The sequence below is a fragment of the Nomascus leucogenys genome, chromosome 22a (genome assembly GCF_006542625.1).
Source record: "Nomascus leucogenys isolate Asia chromosome 22a, Asia_NLE_v1, whole genome shotgun sequence".
In the NCBI taxonomy this organism is placed as follows: domain Eukaryota; kingdom Metazoa; phylum Chordata; class Mammalia; order Primates; family Hylobatidae; genus Nomascus; species Nomascus leucogenys.
In genome coordinates, this window is record NC_044402.1 from 30,652,732 (window position 1) to 30,669,273 (window position 16,542).

The following is a 16,542-nucleotide window of genomic DNA, read 5'->3' on the forward strand; positions in this document are numbered from 1 at the left end:
GCTTCTTTGAAGCTTGTCAGGATGTTCCTTGCAGACCCTGCTTAGCTGGCTGGTGACTGGCCCCCGCCTCCTGAACCTCCAGGCTGAGGGCTGGCCAGGCAGGCAGGCTGCATCTCTGGCAGCCCCTCGTGGGTGGGCAGGCAGGCAGGCAGTGGACGCAGAGGTCACTGGGGTGAGAGCTGGGGCTGCCCTGGCCTCCCTGCTCCTGGCTGGAATGTGAGCTGTAGGGGCCACTTCCCAGGCCTCACTCCTCCCCCACAGCCACCCACCAGCCCCAGGCCCAGCCAACTCGTGACTCCCAATCCTGCCAGGTTCCTGCAGCCTGGGAGCTGGACACAGAAGGCAGTGAGAGGGATGGTGGTAAAGAAAGATCCAGAACCAAGGGAGGGCACACACAAACGCACAGAGAGAGGCACAGTCTTCACCCACAGAGACAGACATACACAAGCAGAGACAGGCAGGTGTGCAGACTCACAGTCCCACTGATACACATTCAGACACTTCCAAACACACCCAGATACACAGCGGACACGAACAAATCACACAAGCATACAGAGATACAGAGAGACCTGACCCCCACACAGAGTCGTATTTGGATGTACAGTAGTCACACGTAGTCAGACCACACAGAGGCTCGGACACACAGCACACGTGGATATTCACAGACTCGCAAATGCCCATGCACACGCGCAGATGCACACAGACCCCCGCGCAGCGTACAGTTCCTCCTCGGCCAGGGACCAGGAGGAGATGCCTGGGTGAGGCCACTCTCTACCCCAGGAGGCTGGCCCCGCAAGGAGGGCCTGGGAAGACTGCTTCCCAAGGAGGCAACAGGCCTGATCCTCCAGCCAGGTGCCCTGAGAGGTTTCCTGTGGGAGGCCCACTGTGTCCGTGCCTGGCTAGGAGGGTGGTAGGTCGGGTGAGAGACAGTTCTGGAGTCACGTAGGCTTCGGTTTTGTCTCTGCCAGTTCCTCGGACACACAGATGCGCGCACACACACAACACACACACACTTTCCAAGAATGCCTATGTCCATTCGACATATACAGGCAGGGGTGCTCTCGGAGCCTCGGTTTCTTCATCTATACAACCTGGCTAGGAATCCCTTGGCCCCCTAGGGGTGTGGGCATGGCTGCCTTCCCAGGGATCCGGGACGGCCCTTCCTGCAGAGGCGGCTAGGTCATGAGCCTTGACGGCTGACGCTGGACTCCTGGATGCCCCCATCCCAGGTGACGGCCCCGAGAGCCGGAGCTGGGCTGTGGGCCCTGTGGGCGGGCGCGGCGCGGCCCGGGGAGCTGCGGGCTGGGCTCGGCGAGGCGTCCGGACCTGCCGAGCGCCCCTTGCACGCACTGCGGGCTCCAGCGCTGCGGGCTGGCCGGGCGCTGCGGGCTGGCCGGGCGCTCCGGGAACTCGGCTCGGGAACCTCGTCTGCGGTGGGCGGGGCCGGACCGGAGCCCCGCCCCGGCTCAGTCCCTGAAACCCAGGCGCGGACCGGCTGCAGTCCCAGAAGGGAGCTGCTGTCTGCGGAGGAAACTGCATCGACGGACGGCCGCCCAGCTACGGGAGGACCTGGGGTGGCACTGGGCGCCCGACGGACCATCCCGGGACCCGCCTGCCCCTCGGCGCCCTCCCCGCCGGGCCGCTCCTCGTCGGGTTCCCCAGCCACAGCCTTACCTACGGGCTCCTGACTCCGCACGGCTTCCAGAAGATGCTCGAACCACCGACCGGGGCCTCGGGGCAGCAGTGAGGGGCGCGTCCAGCCCCCCACTCAGCTCTTCTCCTCCTGTGCCAGGGGCTCCCCGGGGGATGAGCATGGTGGTTTTCCCTCAGAGCCCCCTGGCTCGGGACGTCTGAGAAGATGCGGGCCATGAGGCTGTTCCCTTGCTTTCTGCAGCTCCTGGCCGGGCTGGTGCTGCCTGCTGTGCCCTCCCAGGTAAGAGCTACCCCCACCTAGCCCGGCTCCCCCGACCTCCCCATCCCAGCACTGGAAGCATGGGACTCTGAAATCACAGACCCACTCCAGGGAACAGCAACTCCATGGATGTCCACACACTTCCTAAAGGCCAGGCTGGACTTCTTTCGTTTGGGAAGAGACCTTAGGCTGGCTGTCCCCCACGTCCTGGGGGCTGTCTTGGTGGGGGGCAGGGAAGCCACAGGGAGGGAGGGAGGGAGGTTTCCTGTCTGGCCCCTGGAGCCCTGGTGGCTTTGCTAAAAGCATCTGTCCACTAATTCCAGGCGGGTCCCTGGCCCTGTGGTCAGGGTCGAGGCCCCATGGCCAACCAGGCGTCCCCAGGACCTCTGACCTGGCCTGGTGGGGGTGGCGGAGGAGCCAGCTGAAGAAGCTGATGGTGGGGAGGCTGGGCCCTGCCCCCACCAGGGCTCAGGACTGAGCCGTGGGCTCCTGGGTGGGCTGGGGACGAGACAAGGGGTCTTGCTGTGCCTTTTCTCCTGGGTGAGTGGCCGGAGGTCCTGAGTGCAGGGCCTGGGGAAGTGAGCAGGGCCCTTTTCCCAGGAGCCGGGTGAGTCTGGCTGGGAGCCAGCTTGGGCAGTGAAATCCTGACAAAGCCAATGAACTGCCTTCCCACTGCGTTGTCCCGCTGCCCTGGGAGTCCCCAGCCCCAGCCCAAGAGTAGGAGTGGGCTGGGCAGTCCCTGAGGAGTCCGAGCAGCCCAGCCACCCGCCTGCCTGCTGCAGGGCTGGCCAGAGGTGTAACGTTACCGGCTGCACCAGCTCATGGCGCCACCCGCTCCAGCCCCTCAGCTCCCACCAGCTGATCACCTCCCCCGGGCTCTGGCACCCAGCCAAGGCGGGCTGTGCAGGGCCCAGCAGGGTTGGCCTGGGGGCTGGGTAGAAGGCAGACCCGCAGGATTGGAAGATCTTTGGGATGCAGCAGGCCAAGGGTCTCCAAAAGTTTCTAGCCTCCCATCCTTTTCCAAATGAGGAAAACTGAGGCCAGAGAGGGGTGGGACCTAACCTACCCAGGGTCCGGTGAGTTTTTAGTTGTACTCAGGCTGCTCTGAGACAGGGCAGAGCGTGTGCAGCAAGTGGGAAGGAACCCAGAGGGGCCCCTACCTTCTTGCCATCACACTTGGCTCAAGAGTGCAGAGCTCCAAGGTATCCCCGACTCATCTCTGCACTTTTCTGTCCACAGCAGTGGGCCTTGTCTGCTGGGAACGGCTCGTCAGAGGTGGAAGGTAAGCTGGCCAGGCTGGGGGTATGCATGCTCCCCAAGCCCCTCTCTTCCTTTCTCTCAAGCCCAGGCATGGCATGAAGCGTGGGTGCAGGTTGATAAAAGTTGGGGAGAGCCAACAAGCTAGACATGCTGGCTGATGACTTTGACAGGGCCTAAGAGATCCCTTCATGGTGACCCAGAGACTAGAGAGGTGTGGGCTGGAGTCACCAGCACACGGAGAGTGGGGCTGGGGCCAGTATAGCCAGGGTTCATCCAGCTGGCTCAGAGCCCTTCCCCAGCATGATTTAAGGGTATGGATGGGGTCTTGGAGGACAGGGTGGGGAGTGAGTGCCAGGGGCCAGAATGGGGGTCTGGGAGCTGAATGCAGTGGGCAGTCAAGAGGATCAGGAATGGGTGAGGGGCCCTCCCCAGCAGCCCAGCCCTGGTGGAACTGCCGAGATCTGACCATGCCTTTCCATTGACTATAAACAGACAGAACATGAGTCGTGCCCTCCCTGGCCCCTCCACTCCCCGCCCTGGTTGCATCAAGAGGGAATCTTCAAAGGGCAACGAGACGTTTGCCAAAGAGACATACGTGCAGAGGCAGGAGGCCCATGCCAGGCCCCCTACCTCGCTCCTCCCTCCCTGCCTCTCCAAGACGTGCAAAGTGGCCACACACCACCGCTGAGGTTTCCCCTGCGCCATGGGAGAGTGGGCATGTAGGGACATGCACACGCACACGCGTGATAGCCATCTGTGTGCTGGGAACACCCTCTGCTGGCCTGCCTGCCTGGCAGCCCGCCTCTCCCGGGCCTGGCTATACTCTGACACCTAAGGCTTAGGCCCCTAGACCCCTGAGCAGGTAGAGGAGGTAGCTACCCTTGACTTCATGGATGCCTCCCTTGCTGTGCCTTTGGAACCAGCACAACATTATGCTCCTTGGGATTTGGGGAAGGACCCATCCCCTACCTCCACACTATGCCTTTTTTGGTGCTTTTAGTGTAGGTAAAAGGTACCAAAGGTACCAAAGATGCCACAGGCCACAGGTACCAAAGATGCCTTAGCCTCAGTTTTCTCATCTGTAAAATGGGAGCCTTAGACTACGTGATGTCTGTGGTTTCTTCTTTTTCCGAGATTGAAAAAGGAACTTGTCCTCTGACTCCAGGGAGGAGAAATGGGTGTACATATCACCCAGGATTTGAGGTGGGGAGGCCTGGAAGTGTAGATTCATTAGGTCAGCTCTCCTGTCACACTTATCAATCAGGGAGTCTGCAGTCTGACCAGGAGAAGTACAATGAGCTTTGCACCCCAGCTCTCAAAATCTGAAAATGGCATCCCCACCTGTTAACACCAGAGCAAGAGACAGCATGGCCAGCCATGGGCGTTGATTTTTACTATTACTATTCACGGTAACAGTGTTAGGCATTTTCTGTCATTCTGCTTTGACCACAGGCTGTGAAGTAGGAAGGTGTTGTACTCTATTTTTACGGATGCAGGCCCTGAGGCTCAGAGAGGCTCTGGGGGTCGCCCCAAGCCTCAGACACTCCTCATGGATCTGGCAGAACCGAGTGCTCCCAATAGCTCCGTGGCTGAGTGGGCATGAGCAGGGTGTCCCTTGTGGCAGGCTGTCTGTGTGCCCTGCCAGTGACCATGGAGAGGACACTTGAGGGCTTGGGCTGGTGGCCAGTGGCTCTGCCCAGCCCTGTGGCCCATACCCAGTGCCCTCCGCAGAAACTTGCTCTCAGGATTAAGCATTTCTCTCCTGGGGTCTCCCCCATCCCAGGTGGTAGGTAGGCAGGTGGGAGGCTCACTCACAGGGCTGGCGAGAGAGCTGAGGGCCCACTCTCGGCCTCAGGAGCAGCCCTGGGGACCACCCAGCCCTGGCAGTGCCCGAGAGGGCCACAGCTTCCCATTTCTCTCACCTCCACCCCCTCCTGGAGCAGGTCTGGGGCCACTGGAAGTGCTCTCGGGGACAGCTGAGCAGAGGTCTTTCCTGAGGGACACAGCCCACATCTGGGAGCGGTCACTGTACTCCCTCAGCCCGGCCCCTCACCCAGCCCCTTTTGTTTCTCCCACACACCCATACCGGGGCCTTCAGGGATGAATTGCCCTCTTTCCTGGTGGCTGCCAGGTAAACCAGGCTCCAGCCTACCTCCTTCTCAGCCCTCCCCCAACGTGGTTCGGCCACAGGGCCGGGAAAGTGGCAGATTCCAGGGTTTCAGGGACCCGGAGTCTGCATGGTGGGATGTGGGGTGAGGAAAGGAAATCCCTTCTTCTGCCACTGAGGACCAGCCAGTTCTGCCAAAGGTGGCCATGGCCCCGCAGCCCAGCTGGGTGGGTGTCTGTTTGCAGGATGGAAGGGGGCTGGGGTGCCCCTTCTCTGTTGCTGTCCCCTCGCTGACAGCTGGTCCCAGGGCAGGAACCTGAATCTTCTGCGGTGCTTTGGCAGCTCATTATTCCTCTGCTGTTATTTATGTTTTCCAAGGTGGAGATTAAACGTTCAGAGTCACGTAGTGCTCATGAAGATTTTAAACTGAACACACAGCTCAAGGAGCTGGTGATAGGGAGGTGCTCTCTGACCCTGGATTGCAAAGGCAGGCTTCCCTGCACTTTGGGCGCCTTTGGAGAGAGAGGCCTTGTTTCCCACTGGGTTCCAGGGCAGTATCCAGTGGCGTGGAGTGGTAGTCAGGGTAGGCCTATGGATTCCCCCCACCACCAGCCCCTAGCCCAGCCCTAGTGCCCTCTAAGCAGAGCATGGCAGAATGGAGCAGCAAACAAGCAGATAACACTGTTTATTGCCTCTATGACTGCCTAGCCAGCTCCACATGGACATACCGCCTCTGGGTATTTTCCACCAGTTTGCAGCCTTTCCCGAGGGCCTCTGCTAGGACTGAAGTTTATTTTTCTTCCGAGATTACCAGGAGGCTCATGTCCTCATAGGCTCGGTGGAATGGACTTTGGCCCCTTCTGCCTCCTAGGCAGAGGCATGGAAGAAATGAGGGGCTGCTGGGAGAGGCCATTGTTCCATGACAGAGGCTGCAGGGCCCCCAGCTCCCCATTCTTCCCCACTAGCTGACGATGACTATCAGATGCAGAGCAGGATGACCCAGGCCCGGGGGTGTTTCTCTGTCCATGGTCTCTGGGCTGGGCTGGGTTGCAGGCACTGATTCACAGGCGGTTGGTCAGAGAGGGAAAGACCTTAGCAACCATTTATTCCCAACCTTCTTTTTTCCCACCTGAGGAAACTGATCTACCCAGAAAGGTTAAGTGATCTCCCCAAGGTCACACAGCCAGTGTAGGGCCGGGACTGGAAGCCAGGTGTCTGACTCTAGCCACTCTCCCTGTGAGCCTCTATTTGGGGCCTGGTCCCAGGCCTTCCCCTGAAAGAGCAGCATCTTTTGAGGGATTCCAGATCAGCCCCCAAAACATCCCATTCACGATCGCCAGGACATCGTGAGGTCAGGGATGTCCCGGATGACTCTCAGTGAAATGTCATCTAATCAACCAGGAATGACTTAGCCTGTGTTTACGGGTACATCCATCTCTGCCCTCATGGAGCCTCGAGTTGGTTGGTTGTAAAGGAGATAAGAGCCACCAGTGCCGGAGATAAGGCAACCCCTTGAGGCCAGAGGCCAAGCAGTGCCCAAGGGAGGCTCATCTGTGTGCACTGGAATTGCTGGGGAAGGCTTCAAAGAGGAGATGGGGAGGCAGGTCATGGAAAATGGTGGGTGGGCTTTATTTGGATAGAAATGAGAGGAGGGGGAAGAAGAGCAGCTGTACGGGCTGCAGAGTGCACAAGCCAGAGCTGGGAGTGAATGTGGTGCTGCCGTGGCTCAGTGTGAGCGCTGGTTGGACTCAATGGAGAGGAGGGTCGGGCCACATTGCTGGATGTGGTCTTGGTTGCCAGGCAGAGGAGCTGGCACAGAGTGGGGCAGGAAATGAGGGAGCCGTGGAAGGTGTTTGAGCAGAGGAATAAGGGAAGGCCCACCCTCCCTGCATGACTCCAGAAATGACTGTTTTCTGCCAGTTCTCCAAGGTGGAGGAAGCACCGGGTCGGGCTTGAGAAAGATCCAGAGGGCCTGGGCAGCTGCCTGGGCTACAATCCTCAAAGCTCCAGGGAGCTAAGGCAGATGTGGTTGCCCGAGTTGAGGACAGAGCAAAGCTTGGGACCCTGAGAGATTCTGTTCCATGGGGATTTCCATCCAGCAGATGAGCTAAGGGGCCCACAGGCATTTCGGAGGGATCACATTAGGAGTTCAGAGTTGAGGGAGCTCGGATGGGGCTGGGGGCTGAACCTGGAAGGCCAGCAGGGCCTTGGGAGCCAGGTTTAGGGCTTCAAGGGGCAGGTCTCTGCTGGCCTGACCCAGCCCCCTTGCCTCCTCGCAGTGGTGCCCTTCCAGGAAGTGTGGGGCCGCAGCTACTGCCGGGCGCTGGAGAGGCTGGTGGATGTTGTGTCCGAGTACCCCAGCGAGGTGGAGCACATATTCAGCCCATCCTGTGTCTCCCTGCTGCGCTGCACCGGCTGCTGCGGCGATGAGAACCTGCACTGTGTGCCGGTGGAGACGGCCAATGTCACCATGCAGGTAGGTCCACACCCTGCCCAGGGGGCCACCGAATCTGCCCACTAGAAGGGACCTGGAGAGGGAAGAAGATAGGCCCAGGTCCCAGGGCTGGAGCCTGACTCCCAGGCCAGTGCTCCTACCACCCCAGCCCAGGGCCCCTCCTTCCTGAGCTCTCCGATGGCTCTGAGCCCACTCATCTCCACCCCCACCAGCTTTCTTAGCCTCACGCTGAGTCCTATCCCAAGACTCAGGGTGTCTAGTTAAAGCTGGAAAGAAATCTGCTTGTATAAAGTCCCTGTTGACACCAGAAGCATTTGGTGCCTTTTCAAGCAAGTGCAGCTTACATGTCACACGCTCAGTGGTTTACTGAGCACTTACTGAGTGATGCCAAGCACTGTCCTAGGCGTGCCACAAGTGGTGTGTCATTCAATCCTTCAAGGCTGGTGTCATTCCCATTTCACAGATGGGGAACTCGAGGTTCAGAGATGTTATTTCACTTGTTCAGCAGGTAAAAGAGTCAAGATCTGAACAGGGGTCTCTCTGACTCCAGAACATGAGCCCTCTTCCTGCGCTATTGCTGTGCTAGTGCTCCCTGGGTAGGGAGGGACAGGGGATACCTCAGATCCCCATGCAGCTGAGAGAGCTGTTTGCCCCACCTTCAGAGTGGAGTGAGGGCCTGTAGTCCACAGGCTAGCAGGAAACAGAGTCGGGCTCTCCTTACAAGGAGAGAGAGAAGAGTGCCGGAAACTCATGGGCCACTCCCCAATCCAGGCATCACCTCTTTCTTCCTTCAGCTCCTAAAGATCCGCTCTGGGGACCCGCCCTCCTACGTGGAGATGACATTCTCTCAGCACGTTCGCTGCGAGTGCCGGTAGGTCTCCGGGGTGGGGTGGGTAGCAGGGAAAGGCCCCAGTCCTCTTAGCAGCCTCAGCAAAGATGGATCCCAGGGCAGAGGCAAAGGCTGCTCATCCCTGCTGTGGGCTGCACTTTTTTCCAGACTGAGGGAGACCAAGAGGGCAGGACCAGGGGTGGCTACCATTCATTTTGTCCCCCTACGAGCCAGTTTTGCCGAGGGAGCTGGTCCCAGCAGCTGGGGTACAGCTGTTGAGATACTGCAAGGGAAGAGAGAGGGTGGGTCCCTCCCAGCCTCGCAGGGGTTCGGTGCGTGTCGTTCCCCTTCTCTGGGATGGGAGGCAGCTGCCACGGGCCTCTGAAAGAGGTGCCTGGAGGCAAAGACATTGCAAGTCTGAACTTCGTTCTGGGCCAAGCTGCGTGCCCACAGGAGCGGGCAAATCGGGCTGAGAAGCAGCAAGAAGGACAAGCTCGGGTAGGAGAAAAGGGGCAGAAGAAGAGTGACACCGTGGCTTCCTTGATGTTGCAGCACCCCGCTATAGCCCCTCCCAATCCGCAGAGCCTCTGACCACCACCAGTCTTGCTGCCTGTGCCGGGGGCACTTGGAACATTGGTTAGCAGGAGCAACAGGCCTGGCACTGCCAACCAGGTTCAGGGAAGAGAGAAATGGGCTGAGCTGCTGCTCCTGGTACCACTGGGCCATGGATGAAGGCATCAGACTAGAAGTCCAGAGCCCTAGCCAGGGGCGGGAGGAGGGAAGACTACCACTTATTGTGTACCTATTCTGTGCCTAGCCCTGCAGGAGGCACTTGAATGTTTCTCATTTAGTCACATACATTTATTGAGCACCTACTGCATGCCAGGCATTGTCCTAGATGGGATGCAGTGGTGAGCAAGTTTCCTGCTCTCATAACAACCCTGGGAGGTAGACCCTATTGTCATCCCCATTTTACAGATGAGAAAATCAAGGCTCAATACAGTTTCATGATTTATCACAGCTAGTGAGTGTGGGAGGAGGGATTCTGAGCCCTGACCTAACTCGTAAGCCTTTGTTTTTCAGGCTACCTCTCACGGCCATGACCACTTTTCTAATAGCCCCCAGGCCTAGCCTTGCCTCCTGGGCAGGGCTATGGTTGCCCCTTTTGTTGGAGTGTTGGAGGCCCTGCCTCAACTTGTTTCCACCCATCCCTCCAAGCCAGAGCTTAGCCATATAACAAGAGCTCGGTAATGAACCCTCCTGGGTGCAATGCTGGGTGGTGACCCAGAGTCATCTTCTACATCCCCTTTGCCCTGACAGCCACTCTTTTGGGGCAGGCAGATGAAGAGACTGAGATTCCAAGAGTGTCTGTCACTTGCCCAATATGGAGAGGTACAACCAGACAGTCCCAAGAGGCCCTGGTACCTTGCCCTGGCTCCCAAGGGAGGAACCAGCTGAGGGTAGCATGTCCTGGCCCCAAAGCTGACTGCTACCATGCTGGCCCATGTCTCTACCCACTGTTCCTAGGGAAGACTGAGTCCCTGTCCCCTGCCAGAGGCCAGGCAACAGGGACACCTTTCTTCTTGCTTCTGGGCCAACAGCCACAGCCTGGGAGGCAGAGCCCAGACATGCCTGGTGACTTCAGGGCTGATGCTCCCTTCCTTCCTCCCACCCCGTCATTCACTCCCCATGTTGTTCCGGATGGAGTGGGGGCTGTGCCCTGACAGGCAGTCAGTCCACTGTCTGGCCATCATCTCCTGTCCCTGACGAAATTCCCAGAATTCACCTTGGAAGGAAGGGAAAAAAGCAGCAAAGAAAGTGAGAAAGAAAAAGCAGCAGAGAACAGACAGAAACGACGCCAGATTTGATGCCAAGAGGCTGAGAAGTGCAGAAGCGGGTGGCAGGGGTCCCCAGGAGGTTGATTTGTCCCTCTCGTGGTGGGGTCACCAGAGCCTGGAGTGGGAGCAAAGCCTTGAGGCTCTGGCCACCTCTCCCTTGCCAGCTCCATGCTACCCCCTAGTGGCCTCAGTGTTGGCTGCAGGACCAGGACTGGGGATGTCGGAGGGGACCTGTCCGGGTGGCGGGGAGCCCCACTTATTGCGTTCCTAACGTTCCTCTGCCCCTCTCTCCGTCTGTTTCCCTAGGCCTCTGTGGGAGAAGATGAAGCCGGAAAGGTAAGTGGTTTGGCTGGGGCTCGGGGCTATTCTCGGGCCTGCCAGCCTCTGTCCTAGCATGGGGGTCCCCAGCCACCTTGTCCTGACGCTTGGCTTATTGCAGGAGGAGACCCAAGGGCAGGGGGAAGAGGAGGAGAGAGAAGCAGAGACCCACAGACTGCCACCTGTGAGTGTGCGGGGTCCCAGGGATGGCGAGGAGGCTGGGCCTGAGGGGAGCCCCGCCCTGCCGCTAGGGTTAGGTTGGGGAGGGGGAGAGGCAGGACTGAGGCCAGTTTTGGGGGCAGAACAGGGAGCCGCACCTCCTCAAGACTGTAGGGCCCAGAAAACATCAGTGGACCTTGGTTTTTGTCCCGGCTTAGCCCTAGGTTTCCAGTGACCTTGAACAAATCATTTCACCTTTGTCAGCCTAGCTTTTCTCTGTGTAGAATGAAGGGCAGGATGTCCAGCAAACATTCAGTCACTCTACAAACATTTACTGAGCACTTACTGTGTGTCAGGTACATCTGTGAGCAAACAAACAGGATTGCTGCACGTTAGTGTTTACCTTTTAGTGATTAAAAGTCTGTCATCAGCTGAGACGTTATCTGGGGCCACTTCCTAGTAGCCCCAGGGAACATATGCCCCTCTCCACTGGCTCCCAGGAGTATTTTTGCCTATGGGTCCCCTTGCTTCTTCTAACCCACTTCGTACCTGGTGGGCAGCAGAATGGAGCCCCAGGCCTGAGTGTGGCTGGGAGAGAAGGATGAGAGAAGGGAAAACCCAAATCTGTGAGAGTAAATAGAAAAAAAATTTCACATGCACAGTCAGTCACTGAAGAGGTGGCTCTCCTTCAAGGGCTAAGCCTCCCCCACGCACATGACTCCAGGAAGTCATTTCGTGCTGTGGAGTGGAGTTGACCCAAGTCCTGACCCCATGAGCCCCACTCCATGAAGACAGGGATCCTGGGGACTGCGCCCCCTAGGGGTTTATGCTCTCATCTCTTTTCTGGGCCCGCGTGGCAATTTGGGGAACAAGCTGGCAGGGAAGTCCATCCAGGCCCGCATTACCCGCCTGCAGCCCAAGGCAGAAAGTGTCCCGTGGCTCCCATTCCCAAGGCAGCAGTCTTCAGACATTTCACTCGGGAATCTCCTGAAATAATTTCAAAAGTGGCCGGGCGCGGTGGCTCACGCCTGTAATCCCAGCACTTTGGGAGGCCGAGGTGGGTGGATCACTTGAGGTCAGGAGTTCAAGACCAGCCTGACCAACACAGTGAAACCACATCTCTACTAAAAATACAAAATTAGCTGGGCGTCTTGGCGCATGCCTGTAATCTCAGCTACTTGAGAGGCTGAGGCAAGACTATCGCTTGAACCCGGGAGGTGGAGGTTGCAGTGAGCCGAGATCATGCCACTGCACTCCAGCCTGGGTGACAGTCAAAAAAAAAAAAAAAAAAATTCCAAAAGCCCATGTGCTCCCTTGCCCATTTTTAAGTTGACATTGAACATTTTCATCAGAATTATGAGTCAAGCCAGGCTCAGTACCTCATGCCTGTAATTCTAGCACTTTGGGAGGCCAAGGCAAGTGGATCGCTTGAGGCCAGGAGTTCAAGACCAGCCTGGGCAACATGGTGAAACCTTGTCTCTACAAAAAAAATACAAAAACTAGCTGGACGTGGTGCCATGTGCCTGTAGTCCCAACTACTCAGGAGGCTGAGGTGGAATGATCACCTGAGCCTGGGAGGTCAACGCTGCAGTGAGCCGAGATAGATACACTGCACTTCAGCCTGGGTGACAGAGTAAGAACCTGTCTCAGAAAAAAAAAGTGTAAGTCATTACAAAGGATACAATTTCTGACATATTATTAATATTTTAATACAAAGCTATTACAGAACACTCTCCAGGTGTATCCTATTAAATAGGCCATTTTAATGTTATACTCACCATCATCCACTTTTAGGAAAACGAACAAGCAGGCCAGGCACAGTGGCTCACGCCTGTAATCCCAGCACTTTCGGAGGCCTAGGCGGGCGGATCACAAGGTTAGGAGATCGAGACCATCCTGGCTAACATGGTGAAACCCCGTCTGTACTAAAAATACAAAAAATTAGCCGGGCATGGTGGCGGGTGCCTATAGTCCCAGCTACTCGGGAGGCTGAGGCAGGAGAATGGCATGAACCCGGGAGGCGGAGCTTGCAGTGAGCCGAGATCACGCCACTGCACTCCAGCCTGGGCAACAGAGCAAGACTCCATCTCAAAAAAAAAAAAAAAAAAAAAAAAAAGAAAAGAAAAGAAAATTAACAAGCAAAAAAAAAAAATACACGAACACTTCCTTTCATAATTATATATTTACATTGTTTCTTTTTTCTTGGAACTTGTATTTCCATTTCACTCCCCACCCCCAAGAATTTCAGCCTATACACTAGGCTTTTAATTTTCAGAAGTCTTTTATTGATTACCTTGTCATATTTATCTGCCACAAAAAATGATATATGAGTTTGAATTATTTTAAATTTCCTGTGAGCATAAACCTAATTTAAATTTTCTCCTAGAATAAATTATCAAAATAATTCTTAGTAGCACCATTTGGTCAAAACAGCACAAATACGTCCTATTTTAATAAATGTTCAATATAAAAATACAATCAATTTGATTGGGAATGCATCTCAACGAGATGGATGTGGCTACCTCGTTTCAATTAGTGAATGAATCCATTAATGAATGTTACTTCCTGCCAGACTGAGACAGGATTCTGCATTAATTTAATTCCTGTTTATCATTTTTTTATTGATGAGAAGGTTGAGAAACCATGTTCACATAAATAAGTAAATGAGACTAGATGTCACTCAATTACTTGAACTCCTTCCTTCCAAGTTATTTGCCAGAAATCTCAAGGTGCTCTGCTAAGAACAAATTACTTCTCATGATATCCTGGCTGACAATTTGGTTAAGCTGTTCTTTGGTTTTGTTGAAAGCCTTTGTTACCCAGTCATTAGCCATATTTTCTTTCTCAAGACCTACATCAATATCTCAAATTGTTCTTTTTTTCATGTCCTCAGAATACTTCTACCTGGCAGCAAAGCACTTTATGAGGATTTAGAATGAGCAAGATGTGTTGTGGCCAGAGAAGCAGATCTCAGCCACTGCCTCACAAAAATAATTTTAAGGCAATGTAGACCTGGAGGCTGAAAATGGATTTCTTTAAAACCATCGGTACTCAGTCCTCACGTGCGTCTAGCGGTACCCATTCCCCTGTTTGGAGACTGCTGTCTTAGGGTAATCAGAGGCATGATTGCATGGAGTGTGATTAAGTTCAAATGTGGCTCTGTCACCAACTGGCCGTGTGACCACAGGCAAGCTTCTTCACCTCTCTGGGCCTCAGTTTCCTAATCTTCACAAGAATAATCAGGGTGCCTTCCTCATGGAAGGTTGTTGAGGGTTAAGAAGACAGTGCTTGGCACAGGGCTGGGCACCTGGGTAAGTGTTTGGTGAAGGGTAGCTCCCAGCTTCTCCTCAGCTTGAGGCAAGCAGGGACCCAGGAGCGCTGCGCCCTCCCCATGCTCCCTGCCCAAGCTCCTCTGGGCCTGCCCCCTCCTCCATAGGAGGAGACCGCACCCTCCACAGTGTGCTGATACCCGCCCCATCTGTGCTTGGTCTCTGGCAGGTGCGGCGATCCTGTTCCCCGGAGGTAACCAGCCCCTTGGAGGAGAGAGACCCTGCACCCGGCTCGTGTATTTATTACCGTCACACTCTCAGTGACTCCTCCTGGTACCTGCCCTCTATTTATTAGCGAACTGTTTCCCTGCTGAATGCCTCGCTCCCTCCAAGACGAGGGGCAGGGAAGGATAGGACCCTCAGGAATTCAGTGCCTTCAACAACGTGAGAGAAAGAGAGAAGCCAGCCACAGACTCCTGGAAGCTTCCGCTTTGGAAGAAGCAAGACACGTGGCCTCGTGAGGGGCAAGCTAGGCCCCAGAGGCCCTGGAGGTCTCCAGGGGCCTGGAGAAGGAAAGAAGGGGGCACTGCTACCTGTTCTTGGGCCTCAGGCTCTGCACACACAAGCAGCCCTCGCTTTCGGAGCTCCTGTCCAAAGTAGGGATGAGGATCCTGCTGGGGCCACCACGGCCTGGCTGGTGGGAAGGCTGGCAGCCGGCGGAGGGGATCCAGCCACTTCCCCGCCTTCTTCTGAAGATCAGAACGTTCAGCTCTGGAGAACAGTGGTTGCCTGGGGGCTTTTGCCACTCCTTGTCCCCCGTGATCTCCCCTCACACTTTGCCATCTGCTTGTGCTGGAACATTGTTATTTCCGGCCAAGGTACCCCCACCCTGCCCCCTCTAAGAGACACACAGAGTGGGCCCCGGGCTGGACAAACAGCTGTCTGGATGAGAAACAGCTCAGCCAGTGGGGATGAGGTCACCAGGGGAGGAGCCTGTGTGTCCCAGCTGAAGGCAGTGGCAGGGGAGCAGGTTCCCCGAGGGCCCTGGCACCCCCACAAGCTGTCCCTGCAGGGCCATCTGACTGCCAAGCCAGATTCTCTTGAATAAAGTATTCTAGTGTGGAAACGCTGATCTAGGGGGTGTGTCTGCCGGGGCAGTGAGCGTCAGCTGGAAACGGAAGCCAGACAGACCCAGGGATGGGGGTGTAACAGAAACAGCACAGCACCTTCTCCGAGCCTCAGTTTCCTTATCTCAAAGACCTCGCTCAGGCAACGAGAGGGCATGTCACAGCTCAGGACAACATGTTAGCTTGCTCCTTCCTTCCTCCGTTTGACAGCTGAGGACACTTAGGCCCAAGAAGGTGAAATGGCTGATGGAGAGTCGAGAGCACTGAAGTGGGGGTCAGAGGCCTGGCTTTGTCTCTAACTCACCAAGTGGCACTGGGCTTCCCTCTGCCTTCACGTTTCATCTCTGACCTGAGGGGCCTGGCTAGATGGCTCTTCTGGCTTTGACACATTTCTACTGGGGCCCAGGCTCAAGTCTCAGTGGCCCTGGGTGGTCACTGGAGACTGTTCCTATGGAGGCCACTTCAAGGCTGCCCTGGAGGTCGCCCAGCCTGCTCCTACAGCACCCTGGGGTTGCTCCTCCCCTAACGAGGAGCTCCCAAGATGTAGTTTTGGTTCCAAAGTTGAGGAGAGGCTGGTCCCAGCCACTTTTTAACAGCATCAAGAGCACAATCTCCTCCTCTCCCAGGGCTTAGGGCTGCCCCAGCCCTGTGCCACAAGGACCCCCAAACTCCTCCGGACCTCCCGAGAGACTTCCTGGGCTGGGTCTCAAGGCACTGAATGGCAGCACCTACAGCCTGCTCGGGCTGCCAGACAGATGCAGGGACCAGCAGATGCTGCCCGGATTTATCTGCCTTTTACCCCCTAGTTCCTTCTGTCTTCCTCCTCAGTGCTTTGGCAGGAAAAAAATAAATCTTCTTTTTATTGTTTTATGTTTTTTTTTGAGACGGGGTCGCCTTCTGTCACCCAGGCTGGAGTGCAGTGCCACAATCTCGGCTCACTGCAACCTTCACCTCCCAGGTTCAAGCGATTCTCCTGCCTCAGCCTTCTGAGTAGCTGGGATTACAGGCGTGCGCCACCACACCTGGCTAATTTTTGTATTTTTAGTAGAGACAGGGTTTCACCATGTTGACCAAGCTAGTCTTGAACTCCTGACCTCAAGTGATCCACCCACCTCAGCCTCCCAAAGTGCTGGGATGACAGGCATGAGCCACCATGCCAGGCCTATTTTTTTTAATCCAAACCACTTACTATCAAACTCCCCTCTGCTTCTGACCTGCAAGGGTGTGTGTGTGTGTGTGTGTGTGTGTGTGTGTGTGTGTGTGTGTGT

General features: G+C 56.1%; 1 protein-coding gene across 2 annotated transcripts; it reads left to right on the plus strand.

Annotated features, from left to right (window-relative positions):
- Positions 1 to 1,338: 1,338 nt before the first annotated feature.
- Positions 1,339 to 15,273, plus strand: PGF (placental growth factor). 2 transcript variants are annotated; one of them, XM_030803551.1, is made up of 7 exons: positions 1,339 to 1,933; positions 3,152 to 3,194; positions 7,559 to 7,755; positions 8,529 to 8,605; positions 10,708 to 10,737; positions 10,841 to 10,903; positions 14,377 to 15,273. In XM_030803551.1, exons 1-7 carry the CDS (start codon positions 1,859 to 1,861, stop codon positions 14,402 to 14,404), a joined length of 513 nt encoding a protein of 170 aa, XP_030659411.1. In that variant the 5' UTR covers positions 1,339 to 1,858; the 3' UTR covers positions 14,405 to 15,273. The 2 variants fall into 2 exon arrangements, with proteins under 2 accessions (XP_030659411.1, XP_030659412.1); XM_030803552.1 differs by lacking the exon at positions 10,841 to 10,903.
- Positions 15,274 to 16,542: the final 1,269 nt, after the last annotated feature.